The sequence below is a fragment of the Engystomops pustulosus genome, chromosome 3 (assembly GCF_040894005.1).
Source record: "Engystomops pustulosus chromosome 3, aEngPut4.maternal, whole genome shotgun sequence".
Lineage (NCBI taxonomy): Eukaryota > Metazoa > Chordata > Amphibia > Anura > Leptodactylidae > Engystomops > Engystomops pustulosus.
The window spans coordinates 99,980,540-99,996,583 of record NC_092413.1 but is presented as its reverse complement, the minus strand read 5'-3'; the positions used below and the strand labels follow the sequence as shown (position 1 = coordinate 99,996,583).

The following is a 16,044-nucleotide window of genomic DNA, read 5'->3' as shown; positions in this document are numbered from 1 at the left end:
GTATCCCCACACGTAACACCCAAGTGTACAGTTCCCTCACCATGGGAGATGGACTCATTTCACTATGTAATGTAAACACATTGTAGCTTCACATAGTACAACTTACCCTTATTTTCAGAGGAAAGCAAAAAATGATAAACATGAGCTGATCATTAAATAGGACCTGCCACCTATAAAAAGGCACTAGGAGCTGCTTACCAAAGTAAGCAGCTCCTACTACTAGCCAATTTTTAGCAGAACCCTCTGATAAAGCTAGCAGACACTGCCGCAAAGTACAATAGGCGCTCAAAGCGGTCCGCGGTATTCATGAGGGTGTGAGACTACGAGGCGGTGACTACCGCATGAAGCTCAGCAGTCACCGCTGGCCTATGGAGTGGGAGGAGCGGTCTCCTCAGACCGCCCCTTCATTAATATGCCGGACTGCTTTGAGCGCTGTCTAGCGTCCTGCTAGCTTTATCAGAGGGTTCCGATAATGCTAGCAGTTTATCACTGCTAAAAATGGGCTAGCACTAGGAGCTGCTTACATTAGTAGCTACTTACTTTTTTTTTTATAGGTGACAGGTCCTCTTTCACTGCTTCATGTCAGTGTGCTTAGTATGTCAGTTTGCTTAGTTTACACTCCTTCATTCTGTAGATGTCCTTTAAGAATTAGTGAAACCTTGATTTTTCTGGACAAAGAGGAGACGCTTTGGCAACATTTTAGGCTCAGTGGGGCACATTTACTCACCTGGTTCAGTCGCGATCCAGCTGCACATTCTCGGACGCTGATTCGGGTCTGCCGGGATTCACTAAGGTCCGTGAGCCCGATGTCCTCCAGGTGTCGCTGCTTCGCTGAGGCCCGCCGGAGTTCACCTTCTTCTCCTCAGTGCATGTAAGTGCTTTCGACAAAAAATATTTTTTAAATTCCGCGTTTTTTCTGAATCCATTGGGTTGTCCGATGGCCACGCCCCGCGATTTCTGTCACGTGAAAGCCAGCGCCCATGCACCAAAATCTCAAGGCAATTCAGGGCAAATCGGAAATCGTCGGGGAAACCTGACGAAAGTGCGCGATTCTGACCCTTAGTAAATGAGCCCCAGTGTGTTGCTCTGCAACGCTGAGGAGCAAGTTCTCCGAAACAGTAGCAGTCTGCAGAGAAAACTGGTTTGGCCATGATTAATATTGATCAATATTCGTATTCTCCCTATTTTCCTCTAGGGGACAAAAATTGCTTATAGTTCTCCTCAATGTCTATAGGGTATGTAATTTTACTATAGTTTGTGGAGAAGAAAATGAGCTCCTCTGATTCAGATTTATCTTTGGAAACTCAGAGAAGTGAAACCTAGACACCGGACTTTTCATGTTAATCTTTTACATGGTACCTTGTGGTGCATAATATTATATTGATTCATTTTTGCCATCCCATAGCATGTTATTATTGAAACACAGGGTGTTCATTATATCCATTATTTTGTGCATACATGCTTGTGTTATTCTTACACCACAAAATATGATGAGCTGCCAGTAAAAGATTACAGCTTATTTCTGAACGGCCAGATTCACAACCGAAGGAATAAGAACCATACATGTCTTTTTCCCAATGAGTGTTGTTTTTAAAACGCTTGGCAATGGCTGCTGTCCCACAGAGAGGTAGTCTATTATGACAACATGGCCGATGTGTGCAGTAAATATGACCTCATTAAACTGCTTTTTGTCTAGTTGAACAAATTCAACAAAAGAGGAATTGAAAAAGTTGACCTTTTCCAGTGAACAAAGAATTCCTGAAAATGAGCATTTGTTCCTAGGAGAGAGTACCTCCGTAGTATGGAATCAGATGGATTCTGCAATGTTTTATTCTGTGAAAGTTAAGAGGACATGCCATACATGTCTAATAGATGGGCATCTAAATCCCCACCTCTGTACCCCCTAGACCAGTGATGGCGAACCTTTTATACACCGAGTGCCCAAACTAAATGATGGGTATTGGTTGTAATCTGATGTGCCATTTTAAGCAGTAACTTACCTGTTTCTTCCACTTCTTTAATTGTATCGGTCGCCTGAGGCCACCAATACAGTTGAAAGAAGGAGGGCAAATTCAGACTCTCATTATAGCTTCTCTCCAGGGTCTCTCTGTAGAGGGAGAATGGTGGGTCCAGCAGGAAGACCTCCAAAGATAATGCACTTCTTTCAACACCTTCTCTATTTTCAAGCAGTTCCAAACAGCCAATGAAGTGTTGCTGTAAAATAGTGCTGAGTGCAGCATCTCATAAATTGCCTAGGACTGCAGGAAGATTTCATGGATTCGTTCCTGTTTGGTGACCTCAGTCCTGGGCTGATGGCCTGAGTGCCAACAGAAAGGGCTCTAAGTGCCACCTCCGGCACTAGTTCCATAGGTTCGCCATCACTGCTCTAGACCATCAGTTTCATTCTGCCAAGCTACATGCACACTGCCATGTGCTGTGCCATGCTCTGGCTGCATGATTTGCGGCCAGATCACGGATGTCATTGTAATTGGAAGCCCGACATCGCACATTGGGGCTTATTTACTAAGGGTCCGCAGCCGCACTTTAGCCGGATTTTCCAATGTTTTCAGGATTTGCGCCACTGTGACAGGTATTTAACTGGGGATTGTGTTGCACGCAAATGGATTGTGGCGCAGCTGCACTGGCTTTCATGCAGCAGAAATTGGGGAGCGGGACGATCCGACTGATTCGGACTGAGTGCGGGATTTAACTTTAAAATTGTGTTGCAAGATCAAGCACTTACATGCACCAGGAAGAAGAAGGTGAACTCCGGTGGACCTGAGCGGGGGAAGCGACACATGTACGATATCGGGCGCACAATCTTAGTGAATCGCAGCACACTGCATTCCGGTTGGACAATGCACTTTCAAGGAAAGCACCAGGACAGGTAAGTAAATGTGCCCCATTGTGTCTCACCACACTGTGTCTGAGCAGGTCGCACTGCATCATATAGAGTTGTGTTTTGCAGAGTGGCCAATTAGCTTTCTATGGATCGCTCTCCCCTCCTCTCTCCTCCCGCCTTGCGGCTCATGGTACATGTGCGCTGCTATTGCAGTGTAAATGTAGCCTTAGTGATGGTCACATTACAAGTAAACAGTTCACTTTTATGGGAGTCAAAGAGATAATGCAGTTCAGTCCAGGAAATATGCACATTTTTTTCAAGGATGGGATAAGAAAAACATTAAGAGATATGGCAGCTCCTTAAAAGGAACCTTCCACCTCAGGTGGTAGGTGGATCTATAGGTTGTGGGGATAGCCCTTTTAAAGGACTAATCCTCACATCCCCGCAATTTTTTAATAATTATTATTCCCCTGATATGTAAATTTTCTAAAGAGGCTGGAGCTGAAGCTACATGGCGCGGCTACTCCACGCCCCTGTAGCCTCTTTGAAACTTTTACCAGAAATCTTCGGCGCATGTGCAGAACAACAGGCCCGGATCTTTGGTTTCTGGGACGAGGGCTGAGCCCTCTTCATACAGACATGGGGTTTGCTGTATATTGCAGCAAACACCCATACCCGTGGTCGGTGCAAGCTAGGGTCTGTCAGACCCTTAATTAACCCCTTGATTGCCGCTGGCAGCATCTAAAAGCGCCATCTTTTTTTAGATAGCCGCACCCCCTGATGTCATCGGGAGTGTCGATCAGTTGCCACGAAACACAGCTTTTACACCATTTTACATAACATAAAAAAAATAAATAGTTGTAATTGAATTGGATTTATTGGAAAATAAATCTGGGATTTTTATTTTGTTTTGCAGATTCTTGATGTGTGGCTTTTTGTCTCTGTAAAGTCATGATGTTCCATATCTAATTTAATAAGTGCCAATTATAAGTATCAAGATAGAACAGTTAAAATGTATACAGCAATTTAGTCTGGCCATTAGTTAGGATTTTATTTAAGAAAGTGTTTTTCTTTATTTTAAATACAGATAGAAATAACTGCTTTTCGGCCCAGAGAGAATTGATGTGATATGGTATAAATACAGAATATAAATATAGAAGAGCATATACTAATTTGCAGATGATAAAATAAGCTTTTAAACATTGGAGCATATCATCATTATCAATAATATATGACAGATGACAAAGGCTTTGTTATTGCTTTTATCTGGGGTAAAGACACAATCAGTGTTATCAGATTTCCAAGGCATTGTGTTCACTACTTGCTCACAAAACATATGGGTGAAAGGTGACACATCCGACATGTTTGGAAGAGAAACCATTCATATTACTGTAACCAACATTTCTAGCCCTTTCACTCATTTTGCCAATACTTTTTCTGCCGGTAATCTAAGAGCATGTAAAAAAATGTCAATATTATTTTTTTGTGTCCTGTATCCAGCTTATGCAGGTAGGTAGTGTTCACCACATCTCAGTATGGATTCTCTAGATGGTGGTTAAACTGAGGCGTATGGGAGAAATTAATTAGGAATGGTTTTAAACGCCAGTCTTAAAATTCACCCCGCTGACTCTCCAGCACCCATATCTTCTAAGATCCTTCCGCCTCTTAGTATATAAGCATGGAAACTCCAACAATTCGGTCCTAATACCTGGTCGTCTGATCCGACTGAGGTATTTGCTATAGTCTCTGGCAGTTTTCCAGCAGAGACTATAGTATGTCCTGTAAGCCGTGTGTTCCTGCTCAAACCGTTCCTGCATGCTTCTTGTATTTTCTGCCAGGTTTCCTGCATAATAAATTCCCCCATTGAGTCAGGAAAAATGATCATAGGAAGCATTCCAAAGTGAGGAGAGAATAGAGTCTGGGTTGATCACTCTTGTATTGACTGAGTTCTAGGAAAGATAATAGTGTGGTTCTTCACCCAGAGTAGATCCAGCAATAAATGTCAACACATCTGCAGTAATGTGGCTTGAGCTGCAATGACATCTATCTCTAACTGGCTTTTTGGTCTCTGTTTAATCTATTTTTTACAAGAAACATCAAGGTGAAAAAAAACATGTTCATTGTTTTCCCACCCATTTTTGCTGTATACTTAGAGAAGGTTACTCTTATGTGTTCTATTTGGCAACAGAAGCCTTTGCCAAATTTAGTGTGTACATTGAGAGCTTTCCAGTTGTACATTCTAAATGTAATCAAAAGATGAGATGAGACAAAGGTCCTATTATTATTTCCTCCAAATGGGAAAATAATAAAAAAAGAAAGCAAATTTTAGAAGGTCACATTTAGAAAAAGTATAGTTAATCTACAGGCACTTGAGGTTAGTTATGTATTTTATGATTGTGAAATTAAAGTGGGGGGCAGCCACTAAAATGTTTAAATCTTCATGTATAGTGCCTACCAGGGGCTTTGCTAGGGTTTATATATAAAACATTTTCATTAGTGTACACTAATGTACATACACCCCTCACATGTGCTTGCACCAAAAGCAACTGTGCTTCACACGGTGACATCATTATACTGCAATTCCTGTTCCAGCATTACATCACTGTGTTTCCTGCTCTCTGCAGTGGAACACTGAGCTCACAGCTCCGTGCTTCACTACAATACTCACCTCTATCTGGGTCCGGAGCAGGCCAATAGTCCTGCTAAGCTGGGGACATCCGGGGCACAGGCCAAAAGATCCAGGGCATGGGCTCTGCATCTTTTGACATATTGATGCCCTATATGCCTACATATAACCTCTGTGCTTTTGAGGCAGGGCTTTGCAGATCTCTCTCCTGGAGATGGAACTGTAGTATTTCATGTGTCCACTAGGGCATGGATGAAGATTCCCACAATAAAAATGTGGCACAATATGTGACTTTAGTCCTTGAAAGGTTGATGGCTTCTACAAGGCCTCTAAGATCGATCTTTATTTGAAATCTCTTATGATTTAAATATGATTTAATATATCTTTAATATACTTTGGTTTTGTATCATTTTTAAATATTGAAGTTGTTAGCTTCGGTATTTAAATTGCATATTTTGTGTAAACTGCATCATATATTGAATTAAAAAAACAAAAAACTGTTGCTTTATTCATACAATCAATGGTCATGGGCATATCCATTGTAATACATTCACCATGATGGTTCCTTTATCACTCCCCGCATAAACATGCTCATTAAGCTTGGATAAGTAGTTACCAGGCACCACTGTTTTTACCAGGAATACATTTGGTCTGTATACAACATTTTGTTTTTAGAATGTTTTTTCCTATTAAAGTCAATGTTTAGTTTATACTTTACAGAAAATCCAGAGAAGCACAACATAACCCCAATTAAGCACCACAAAAATTAAATGGAAAATTGGTGAAATTTATTCAAGCATCCAGCCATGGAATAAACCAATTTTTCATTTTATTTTAGGAGTGCTGCCTCTTCTGTGGACTTCAGTTTATACTTCATCAAAGGGTTGCTATTGTAATGCCTAGACATGCCTACAACTCTTTTATTTGTAGCCACAATTCTGCAGTAGAGTATCTTGTAATACTCTCTTTACAGTAGTGTTATTGCTTATGTTTATAGTAGCTCCCATAATGTTTGATGAATTCATTTTTCATCAGATCTAAATGGTTTCCCATTGAGGTAAAATGCATACCTCCCAACCGTCACGTTTTTGACGTGACAGTCCCGTTTTTTGGGCTCTGTACCCGCGCCACGGGCGGTTGGGAGAATGTCACGGCTTCCCCCCTCTCCCCCGCTTTGTCCCGCCTCCTGGTGGCCCCATAGATAAGAGCTGCCGAGCAGCGGAAGCATCGGAGCCAGGAGGAGGCGGAACAAGCCCCTGCTACCTCCTCACATGATGTCTGCTGTTGAGTCATGTGACGAGGTAGCTCCGCCCCCAGCTGGCCCGCCCCCTCCGTGAGTCAAGTCGGAGCCCGGGGGAAGACTGAATGACTGGAACCAGGAGAGGTAAAAACCTGAGGGGACAGGGGGCCACAGGAAGAGGGGGGCAGGAGGAGGATACAGGACAGGGAGAGCTGGAGGACACAGGTGAAGGCTGCTGAGGGACAGTGAAGGTAGTACTGGGGGACAGGAGGAGGCAAGTGGGGGACAGGAGGAGGCTAGTGGGGGACAGGAGGAGGCTAGTGGGGGACAGGAGGAGGCTAGTGGGGGACAGTGAAGGCTACTGGGGGACAGGAGGAGGCTACTGGGGGACAGTGAAGGCTGCTGGGGGACAGGAGGCGGCTAGTGGGGGACAGGAGGTGACTAGTGGGGGACAGGAGGAGGCTACTGGGGGACAGGAGGAGGCTGCTGGGGCACAGGAGGAGGCTGCTGGGGGACAGGAGGCGGCTACTGGGGGACAGGAGGAGGCTACTGGGGGACAGGAGGAGGCTTCTGGGGGACAGGAGGAGGCTGCTGGGGGATAGGAGGCGGCTAGTGGGGGACAGGAGACGGCTAGTGGGGGACAGCAGGAGGCTAATGGGGGACGAGGTGAAGGCTGCTGGGGGACAGGTGAAGGCTGCTGGGGGACACCGGAGGAGACTGCTGGAGGACACCGGAAGAGGCTGCAGGAGGAGGATGGAGGACAGGAGGATACAGGAGAAGGATGGAGGACAGGAGGATACAGGAGGAGAATGGAGGACAGGAAGATACAGGAGGAGGGTGGAGGACAAGAGGAGGATGGAGGACAGGAGGAGGATGGAGGATACAGGAGGTGGATGGAGGACAGGAGGATACAGGAGGAGGATACAGGAGGAGGATGGAGGACAGGAGGATACAGGAGGAGGATGGAGGACAGGAGGAGGATGGAGGATACAGGAGGAGGATGGAGGATACAGGAGGAGGATGGAGGACAGGAGGATACAGGAGGAGGATGGAGGACAGGAGGATACAGGAGGAGGATGGAGGACAGGAGGATGGAGGATACAGGAGGATGGAGGATACAGGAGGAGGATGGAGGATACTGGAGAAGGATGGAGGACAGGAGGAGGATGGAGGACAGGAGGCGGATGGAGGACAGGAGGCCACAGAATGAGGAGGATAGAGAACAGGGACCACACCATGTGAGGAGGGGTGAGGGTAGGAGTACAGATAGGATTATGTATAAATTTGGGAGATTAAATAAAAGTGGAAAACCAAATATAAAGGGTGGATAAAATTAAAGAGGGGTTTTATATGTTGCAGAGTTGCATTAGGTGTAAATATATACGGGTCCACGGGGGGGGGGGGCTCAAAGTAAGGGGCATTGTTCTATGTGGGGACCATCAAGGTCAATATTATACTATGCTTGTGGGTGTGGCAATAGGCGTGGTTTAGAAAAAGGGGGAGGGGCTTTTGTCCCTCTTTCTCACGCCCAGAAGTTGGGAGGTATGTATAATGGAGGCTGTGAAATTCCCAGTATTTTGACAGCTGTACTTGTGCTGCATTCTGGTGGGATCTTGATGGATACCCTTGTGTTAACAGAGACTAAACTGGATACACACTAGCATCTGTTTGTAAATATATTGTTTTTCTTTTGTCTCTGCATTTACATGAATATTAATTTACCTTTTCTTTGAACTTATTTAGGCTGAAAAAACGAAAGTCTGCAAAGCAAAATCCAGAACATGCCTCCAGTAATTCACATGTGGACCCCCCTTCCAGCAAAGATGGTAGTTTGAAGGTGATTCTAGGACAAGTTCCTGAGAAAGCTTCCAGTCTTGATGAAGAAAAGAAAAAGAAAAAAGGTCAAGGGAAACAGCTTCGACGTAGTGAAAATAAAAAACATGGCAGCACAGGTATGGAATCTCATTGTGACACTTCTTTTCTTTCTGCACAATCATTTTACATTCCCTGAAGGAAACATTCAGCAGTTAGTTATGCAGAATCTCTTTTGTGGTATGTCAGCTCACTGCTCCAGTAGATTAAAGATACATATGTTCCAATCAAGTGGGGACTGTAGCACAAACTTGAAATATGAAGAAATTCATTCTGCAGAGAAAGGGTCATAAAACTTCTTCAATATTGATAAAACAAATTCACAAAACCAAACATGATCTCAGACTTCTGCTGCGTTATTGGCACTTCAAGTGTGAAAAAAAAACCAAGGCTACATTTATAGGAATGTATGGCTGCACGGCTATGGTCGGACCGGCATACATCTGACAGGGAGAGATAGGATATGTCCTATCATTTCCCTGTGTACAGAGCGGTACAGTGCCGTACCATATCACTCAGTGCGGCCATTGCTATGAAGGACGTATGTACGGCCACAACGCCCCCCATACGGTTGTTTATATAAGACCCACATTTAGTGTTTGCACTAGTTATTTGTCTGACTTTGCACTGAAAATAACATCAAAGCCTACACATAAAAAGCCAGAATTCCATAGATCTATTGTGCAAAAAATATCAAGTTTTTATCAAAGTTATTCATTTAAAATGCAGTGAAACAAGGCTTGTACAGAAATGTCAGCTATGCTGAAAAAGACTACATAAAACATCAGGGGGACGTGATGTATGAAGAATTACAATAATAAAATCAATTGATGTAAATTTATATGCTTAAAGAGAACCCGTCAGGCAAAATAACCCCACTAAACTAAATATATTTTCATAAACTGCCATTAGAGAGCATTGCCTCTATCCCTTCATTGTCCCCCTACATGCCTGTAAACCTAAGCAATGAGGTCCTAAAGCTGTATGCAAATGACCTGTGAAATGTCCAATGAAGCATTAGCATATTCAAGCTGTCCACTCTATTCATGAGTGGGAGGCACAGCCACACCCCCAGTGCTTGACTGACAGCCTGTATAATGGTGTGAGGCTGTATAATGATGTGCTTCCTGGTGCTGGTGGCAACGCCCCCTGCAGCCTGTGTGTGCATGTGTGTGTGTTTAGGAGAGATACAGCAGCTCCAGGCAGCCATGTTACAGCAGAACATGTCAGATTCATGTGTAGCTGATGTCTGTGTCTCTCACCTGTATATTAGGAGGATGCAGCATGTCAGCAGATGCAACACACACACTAGCCATGCTTTACTATACATTACACACAGACATGAGCAGGGGGAGGATAGGGGAGGGGTAACAGGGGTGACATCACTGCCTCTGACCATGTGACCAGCCTCATTTACATGATAAAAAATAGATGATTTTACAATGAATAATGTATGAAATAACTAGATAAAGGCTGGGATGGGATCCTTGTGAGCTGCTCCAACAGGTAGTAGTGACAGGACAAGTGACACAGACCTGATGACAGGTGTCCTTTAATCTGAGTGCCAGGCATTACTCATGGAGACAAATACACAGGTAAATAACTACACACGATAATTAACATAATAACACATAGTGACACAAAGTGTGATAAATACCTGGCACAAGATGCACACATCCACCCAGATGACTGACACCCCGGCGCGTTTCGACACACTGCCTTCGTCAAGGTGTGTACGTGTGCACTGAAAATAACATGCAAACTGCTTGCACATGTGTTTATAAAGTGTCTACCCCAGTTTTGTGTAGTGGCTGCAGTATGCCCGACACACCAAAAAATTCTGCACCTAAAGGGGGTTGTTAGTGCTTAATCAGAGTTTGTGCCACATTCAGGGGCGGACTGGCCATTGTACCCACCGGGAATTTTCCCGGTGGGCCGGTCGGTCCTGGGCCAGTCTGGGGCCTGTCCGGAGCTGGTCCGGGGCCGGTCCGTACTCCCCCCTTTCAACTTTTGATTTGACCTATAGTACCTGCATCGTACGATCGTACGATGCAGGTACTATTAATCGCTACACAGACGCAGCGCAGCACCGCTGCTTCTGCGTCTGTGTATACCCGCAGCTACACAGGTCGCGCAATTGACGTCATTGCGCGACCTGTGTAGCCTGGAGGAGGCTGACACTCACCACATGTCAGCTGTCCGGCCCTCCCTGCAGCTCCGCGGCTTGGTGTGGAGGCGCGGAGCAGTGACGTCACTATCCCGCGCCTCTACACCAAGCTACCGGCGAAGACCGAGGGAAGACAGGATGGAACCTGCGCCAGAGGTGAGTATTATGTTTTTTTTGTTTTTTTTTTGAATGATAGAATGGAGGGCATTATTCTATCTATGTGGAGCTGGCAGACGGCATAAATTCTATGTATGGGTAGGGAGCATTATTGATATATTGGGCTGGCAGGGGGCATTATTGATATCTGTGGCTGGCAGGGGGCATTACTGATATCTGGGGCAGGCAGGGGGCATTACTGATATCTGGGGCTGGCAGGGGGCATTACTGATATCTGGGGCAGGCAGGGACATTAATTATATGTCTGGGGGGGGGCATTATTGATATCTGGGGCAGGCAGGGGCATTAATTATATGTCTGGGGCGGGGGGGGGCATTATTCTATGTCTGGGGCTGGCAGGGGGCATCAATTATATGTCTGGGGCGGGGGGAACATTATTCTATATATGGGGCTGGCAGGGGGCATCAATTATATGTCTGGGGTGGGGGGGTGCATTATTCTATGTCTGGGGCAGGCAGGGGCATTAATTATATGTCTGGGGCAGGGGGGGACATTATTCTATATCTGGGGCTGGCAGGGGGCATTAATTACATGTCTGGGGCGGGGCATTATCCCATGTCTGGGGCTTGCAGGGGGTATTAATTATATGTCTGGGGCAGACAGGGGGCATTAATTATATTTCTGGGGCGGGCTGGGCACATTATTCTATGTCGGGCAAGCATGGGGCATTAATTATATGTCTGGGGCGGGCTGGGCACATTATTCAATGTCTGGGGTAGACTGGGGGCATAAATTCTATGTCTGGGGTAGGCTGGGGGCATAAATTCTATGTCCGGGGTAGGCTGGGGCCATTAATTCTATTTCTGGGGCGGGCTGGGCACATTATTCAATGTCTGGGGCAGGCTGGGATCATTAATTCTATGTTTGGGGTAGGCTAGGGTCATAATTCTATTTCTGGAGTAGGCTGGGGCCATTAATTCTATGTCTGGGGTAGGCTGGGGGCATAAATTCTATGTCCGGGGTAAGCTGGGGCCATGAATTCTATTTCTGGGGTAGGCTAGGGCTATTAATTCTATGTTTGGTTTAGGCTGGGGGCATAAATTCTATTTCTGGGGTAGGCTGGGGCCATTAATTCTATGTCTGGGGTAGGCTGGGGCCATTAATTCTATGTCTGGGGTAGGCTGGGGCCATTAATTCTATGTCTGGGGTAGGCTGGGGTCATTAATTCTATGTCTGGGGTAGGCTGGGGCCATTAGTTCTATGTCTGGGGTAGGCTGGGGCCATTAATTCTATGTCTGGGGTAGGCTGGGACCATTAATTCTATGGCTGGGGCCATTAATTCTATGTCTGGGGTAGGCTGGGGGCATTGATTCTTTTTCTGAGGCAGGCTGGGGGCATTAATTTTATGACTGGGTCATAGTAGGAGCTCTATCCATACTGGGGTGGCGTGGTGGGGGGGGGGTTAAGGGGTTTAAAGGAGAGAAAGAAGAAATAAATTATCCTTACCATTACAGTATGTTACATTATGGGGCACTATTTGTGTGGTACTAATATTTCAGGGGGCTCTATTACAGTATTTAGGGCACAGTATTGGTGGTAGCAGAAGAAGGGACAATGGGAAAGTGCAGAACATAAGACGTCTGTGTGGTAAACTCTGCAGGAAAGCTGTGTACCTGGAGGAAGAGACAAGGAGATGGTGGAACTAATGGAGAAGATGAGGAACGAGAACAATCCGAGGAGACGTCACCTGATGTCACTGGATGCAATAGGTGAGGATCTCATGTGTTTTCTGTAGCTGTATATGATAAATACGGATTTTTTCTGTGTTCGATTCTGTGTATATATGTCTTATTAAAGTAGTTATATCCCTGTACATAGGGGCAGTATTATAGTAGTTATAATCTTGTACATAGGGGGCAGTATTATAGTAGTTATATTCCTGTACATAGGGGCAGTATTATAGTAGTTATATTCTTGTACATAGGGGGCAGTATTATAGTAGTTATATTCCTGTACATAGGGGGCAGTATTATAGTAGTTATAATCTTGTACATAGGGGGCAGTATTATAGTAGTTATATTCCTGTACATAGGGGGCAGTATTATAGTAGTTATAATCTTGTACATAGGGGGCAGTATTATAGTAGTTATAATCTTGTACATAGGGGGCAGTATTATAGTAGTTATATTCTTGTACATAGAGGGCAGTATTATAGTAGTTATATTCTTGTACATAGGGGGCAGTATTATAGTAGTTATATTCCTGTACATAGGGGGCAGTATTATAGTAGTTATATTCCTGTACATAGGGGGCAGTATTATAGTAGTTATATTCCTGTACATAGGGGGCAGTATTATAGTAGTTATAATCTTGTACATAGGGGGCAGTATTATAGTAGTTATAATCTTGTACATAGGGAGCAGTATTATAGTAGTTATATTCCTGTACATAGGGAGCAGTATTGTAGTAGTTATATTCTTGTACATAGGGGGCAGTGTTATAGTAGTTATATTCCTGTACATAGGGGGCAGTATTATAGTAGTTATATTCTTGTACATAGGGGGCAGTATTATAGTAGTTATATTCTTGTACATAGGGGGCAGTATTATAGTAGTTATATTCTTGTACATAGGGGGCAGTATTATAGTAGTTATATTCTTGTACATAGGGAGCAGTATTGTAGTAGTTATATTCTTGTACATAGGGGGCAGTATTATAGTAGTTATATTCCTGTACATAGGAGGCAGTATCAATCTACTCTTTCTCCGAATTGCACATGTATGGCACAGGGGAAAGTTATATAAGGCTGATCGGGTTGTGTGTTTGCATCATTTACTGATCAACAGGTCACATTCTTTGCACATTAGATTCACTTACTAGCAAAAGATGTTCTTGTTTTGCATTAAGGCCATCTACCAACAATTTGTCTGTTATAACCCCACCCACATTATCTGACGACACCTACTTGTTTTGACTCCGCCCATAAAATGGGGCCACTTTTATAGTTTTTTCCAGGGCCATTTTAAATTCCCAGTCCGCCCCTGGCCACATTTATTACTGACGTGCACCACAATTCTGCAGCATTACCAGAATTGCACAAAAAAAAAGGTGCAGTGCAGGGGCACCAGATGAATGAAGACCGTATGCCAGTTTTGATTAATCTGTTGAACTCTGCACATTCCACATGCTAACTATGGAAGAGTTAAAATTGAAGTTACACAGACCCTTTGTTTGCAGGATCATTAACTTCTTTTATCAGAACAGTTGGCTATGCACTTGAATTCTATTTTGTGATTAATACCCTATGTTACTGTATAAAGTCACCTATTCATACAAATTGTACTTTCCAAACTGACACTAGTGTCTTTCATTAAACTTCCACTTTTTATATCAATTCACTGTATGCTACCTCATACTCTGCAATCATCAATAGCATATAGTCATTACAGGAGGGTCAGCCACATTTAGAAGGAAATAGATATTTTACAGTATCTGTTAAAACCTACCGACCAGATAGGAAGTGTCACCTAGTCCTATTTTTTCCTATACAACATACGCTTGTATAATATTGAAAAAATATGGGAAACAACACCACCTCCGCCATTGATGGGACCACTCAGATTGAACTTGGTGAGTACCCATAGGAATGTTCAAATCTATGAGAGGGTTCACAGATTTCCTCATCTGATCACCAGAATTCAGTAACCGTTTTAGATACAATAGGCACAATACCCATTATGAGCAGCCCATTGGGTAAAATACCTGCTGCTTAGGGAAAGGAGTAGATTATGGTTGATGTTTTTCAAGTCTGTGTTATAGTTTTCATGTGATAAAGATTTGGGCTACAGATAAGAAATGTGTTTTGTCTGGATTTCTCAATATGATGGAAATATACTGACTGCATAAGTTTATTTCTATTGTAGTTTATAAATGTATTACTGCAAGAAGACCTTCTTAGCAGAACAGATGTTCTTAGTTTTTTGCAATTATCAATTATTTCTTTTAATAGAAAGCTCTCTGTCTCAGACCTTTTGCACAGGAGAGTTGAGAAATCCAGCCTTAGAAAACTCTACAATGCTTCAATGTTTTTAGGTGCAGCTTATACAGATGTTACAGCATTTAAGGGATTCCATCACCATGATCCATCCACCATGATCTGCACTAACTGCTATGTTGTGTGGGGCTTTGCCCACACAGGCAGCCATACATTTGTTTTTATTGTCTACTTGTCAGAGGAGAAAAGGGGTGTAGCAACCTGACTTAGGGTGAAGACACACATGGCGTTTTTGGGCCGTTTTTACTAAGTGCGTTTTCAGATCGTTAAAAACGCATGCGTTAAAAAACGCATCCTTTTTTAAAAACGCATGCTTTTTTGTCCGTTTTTCATTGCACAATTTCGGAAAACGGACAAAAACGCATGCGTTTTTTAACGCATACGTTTTTAACGATTTGAAAACGCACTTAGTAAAAACGGCCCAAAAACGCCATGTGTGTCTTCACCCTTAGGCCGGCGCCACACAGGGCGCTTTGTCTGCGCTTGCAAACGAGGCCCGCCCCGGTGGGCGCGACTTTGTCTGCGTTTGCGTTTGCAAGCGCAGACAAAGCGCCCTGTGTAGCGCCGGCCTCAGGGTGAAGACACAGATGGCGTTTTTGGGCCGTTTTTGGGCCGTTTTTACTAAGTGCGTTTTCAGATTGTTAAAAAACGCATCCGGTTTTTTAAAAACGCATGCGTTTTTTGAAAAAGCATGCGTTTTTGTCCGTTTTTCATTGCGCAATTTCGGAAAAACTGACAAAAACGCATGTTTTTTAATGCATGCGTTTTTAACTATCTGAAAACGCACTTAGTAAAAACGGCCCAAAAACGGCCCAAAAACGCCATGTGTGTCTTCACCCTTAGGCCGGCGCCACACAGGGCGCTTTGTCTGCGCTTGCAAACGCAGACAAAGTCGCGCCCACCGGGGCGGGCCTCGGCCCGATCGCATCGGCGTTTCTATGGAAACGCCTGCGATCGAGAACGAGCCGCCGGTGTTTTGCGTTAATTTAACGCGAAACACCGGCGGCTCGTTCCCGATCGCAGGCGTTTCCATAGAAACGCCGATGCGATCGGGCCGAGGCCCGCCCCGGTGGGCGCGACTTTGTCTGCGTTTGCGTTTGCAAGCGCAGACAAAGCGCCCTGTGTG

At 44.3% G+C, this 16,044-nt stretch overlaps 1 protein-coding gene across 4 annotated transcripts in view; it reads left to right on the top strand.

Moving 5' to 3' along the window:
• The window catches only part of NCOA7 (nuclear receptor coactivator 7), a 112,744-nt gene that overhangs the window by 28,320 nt on the left and 68,380 nt on the right, over nucleotides 1-16,044 (top strand). For all 4 annotated transcript variants that reach the window (XM_072141606.1, XM_072141604.1, XM_072141605.1 and 1 more), the window contains exon 3: nucleotides 8,452-8,660. In XM_072141606.1, coding sequence (XP_071997707.1) covers nucleotides 8,452-8,660 — 209 coding nt within the window. The remainder of the gene's footprint in view (nucleotides 1-8,451; nucleotides 8,661-16,044) is intronic.